Source organism: Haliotis asinina, chromosome 12 (genome assembly GCF_037392515.1).
Source record: "Haliotis asinina isolate JCU_RB_2024 chromosome 12, JCU_Hal_asi_v2, whole genome shotgun sequence".
Taxonomy (NCBI): Eukaryota; Metazoa; Mollusca; class Gastropoda; order Lepetellida; family Haliotidae; genus Haliotis; species Haliotis asinina.
This window is the reverse complement of record NC_090291.1, coordinates 48535380-48537614: the sequence shown is the minus strand read 5'-3', so window position 1 is coordinate 48537614 and position 2235 is coordinate 48535380. Positions and strand designations below refer to the sequence as shown.

Sequence of the window (2235 nt, the reverse complement as noted above, 5' to 3'; positions counted from 1 at the left end):
ATATACAGGAGGATGCATTTGGTTAACCTTCAAAACTTACAACTTTGTACTGATTCTAGACCAGAGATGACATCCATGCATACTGATAACAGCCAGAGTTTTGCAGAAAGGCATTGCGTAAAACGTGCTCTGCTGATGTCAGTGAAAACCGCCTTAAATCAGTTCCTGTTAACCCCGAGTCCCTTAACTTCCGGCCGTATGCTGCTATATGGCATGTATCCATAGCCTGATGTCGGCAGGCGTGACTTGAATACAAAGAACACCATAGTCTGAATTAAAGAGGTTTCACTTAATAAAGTTCTGTGTATGTACTGATTCTCACCACTCAACAAATTCTTATATAAAGGATTCTGAATGGTCCAATCTTCCGGCACAGAAACGATTTCAACACTAATGCACTGCCATCATCAGGTGACTAGCTGTCGCGTAGCCATTGGGCAACATTCTGTACTTGGTTATTAGCTTTTGGTTTCTTGTATCGCCAATTGTCATTCACCTGCCAACTCGGCTTGTAGTCCTCGTATCTTCTCTCAGAACGAGCGTTGAGAGGTGTCCACTGAGCTAACCTCAGTCTCTCCTTCTTTGCAGCCCTCTGAGAGACACTGGTAAAATCGGAATCATTATCACGGAGTCTGTACCTCAACCTATCCTTGTAGTCTCGCCGTCTCCGTATGTCCTGATCGTGTAAATACTTCAGACGTTCGTTTTCACTCATGTACCAATCAGGGCCCAGATCGGACCCTCCCATCGGTAGAAGACTTCCTCTGGTAAGGAGATGGTCCCTTCTCATTCCAAAATGGCGTTCACGTTCCCTCTGGCGTTGGATTTCTTTCTCCCTTTGCCACCAGTTCCGGTGATCAGTGCGGTCCGGCAGTATACCATAGTTCTTGTTGAGCCATTTCGACGTCTCCATAATGGCAGGGTCAGTGCGACGGTACCGCCGATAGCGGTTGTGTTGCTCTAAGACTTCGCTGTCGATGTCGTTGTATAGCAAGTAGTCGTCATATTGCCTGTCCCATCTATCTCTGTCTGTGAGTCGGGGCACGTGACCTATATACCTTCTCTTCCCCAACGGAGTCTCTAGGAAGTCACGGTTCATCGCCTCATCACGATAGATGCGGAATGGCCAGACTCCAGGATTCCTTGGCGCAGCGTGGTTGTGGATCCACAATGCTGTCTGAACCTTTCCTGTGTCGCTGACAACGTTCCTCTGGTGTGCTTTCTGCTTTCGAATTATTCTCGGAGGTCGAATCGGTTCTGTGTAGGAATACCTCGGCCGGGGCTCGTCGGGAGGGTATGAGAAGTATGGATAGTGGCCACTGGGGAGGTCATACGGGTAGTGACCTTCATAGTCATCTTCATCTTCTCTCAGAGGATTCCTTGAATAGTGCCCATTGTACGCCGCATATGGATAGCGGTCTTTCAGAGGATTCTTTGAATAGTCGGCAACAGGTGGTTCGTAGAAGTCAAAGTCTCTACTGATGGTTCTTGTGGCGAGGGTTTGGTTCCCGTGTGACAGAGGTGCTAATCTCTGGGTGGGGAACTCATAAGGAAGGTCTCCACGACCGTAGTCAGCTTCACGGCTCCACGGAATGAAAAGGCCACGGACTTGCCCCACGCTATGCGCGGGGGAGCCGGGGTGGTGGTAACGTTTGATACGGGAGGGTGTGTGGGGGTCAGCAATGTCTCCAACCGTTCGCGGCTTCTGTCCCTGTCTAGTTATGATCTGCTCGGGGGTCCGGGCCAGGATGACGACTGTTCCAGGGGTTACTCTTCTCTCTATAGGTGGCTCATTCACAGTGAGGACTTGTGTACCATTGTCGTCTACAGGTTCTATAATCTCTGTCCGGTTGTCGTCAGTTCTGTTCTGGGTGGGTGCCTTATTGGTTCGTGTTGGCGGTAAAGATCCTGCCGCCTTATTAGATTGTTCAGCCTTTGGTTCAGGTCCTTTGGATCCTTCAGCCACGTTTGTTCGTGAAGGTGGTTGGGATCGTGACGTCATTATAAATGTTCAGATTTTTGGAGAATTACAACGGTGTCACCATGTCCAGATCTGAAATGGTGAGGACATGTTAACAGACTTAATAACTGATACATCAGGACATATACATGTGTAGAAGAACCTTGCATGTTTAATTAAAATAACAGCGATCAGTCTGAACCCCCCAAACAGCCTTCACTGAGTTGGAAGGAATGGAAGTATCCATTTTCTACTATGAAGAAGTGAATCACGGC

At 48.3% G+C, this 2235-nt stretch overlaps 1 protein-coding gene across 1 annotated transcript; it reads right to left on the bottom strand.

The window, feature by feature from the left end:
* Positions 1–415: 415 nt before the first annotated feature.
* Positions 416–2002, bottom strand: LOC137257543 (uncharacterized). Its single transcript, XM_067794868.1, has one exon. The coding sequence runs from the start codon at positions 2000–2002 to the stop codon at positions 416–418; it is 1587 nt and encodes a 528-aa protein (XP_067650969.1).
* Positions 2003–2235: the final 233 nt, after the last annotated feature.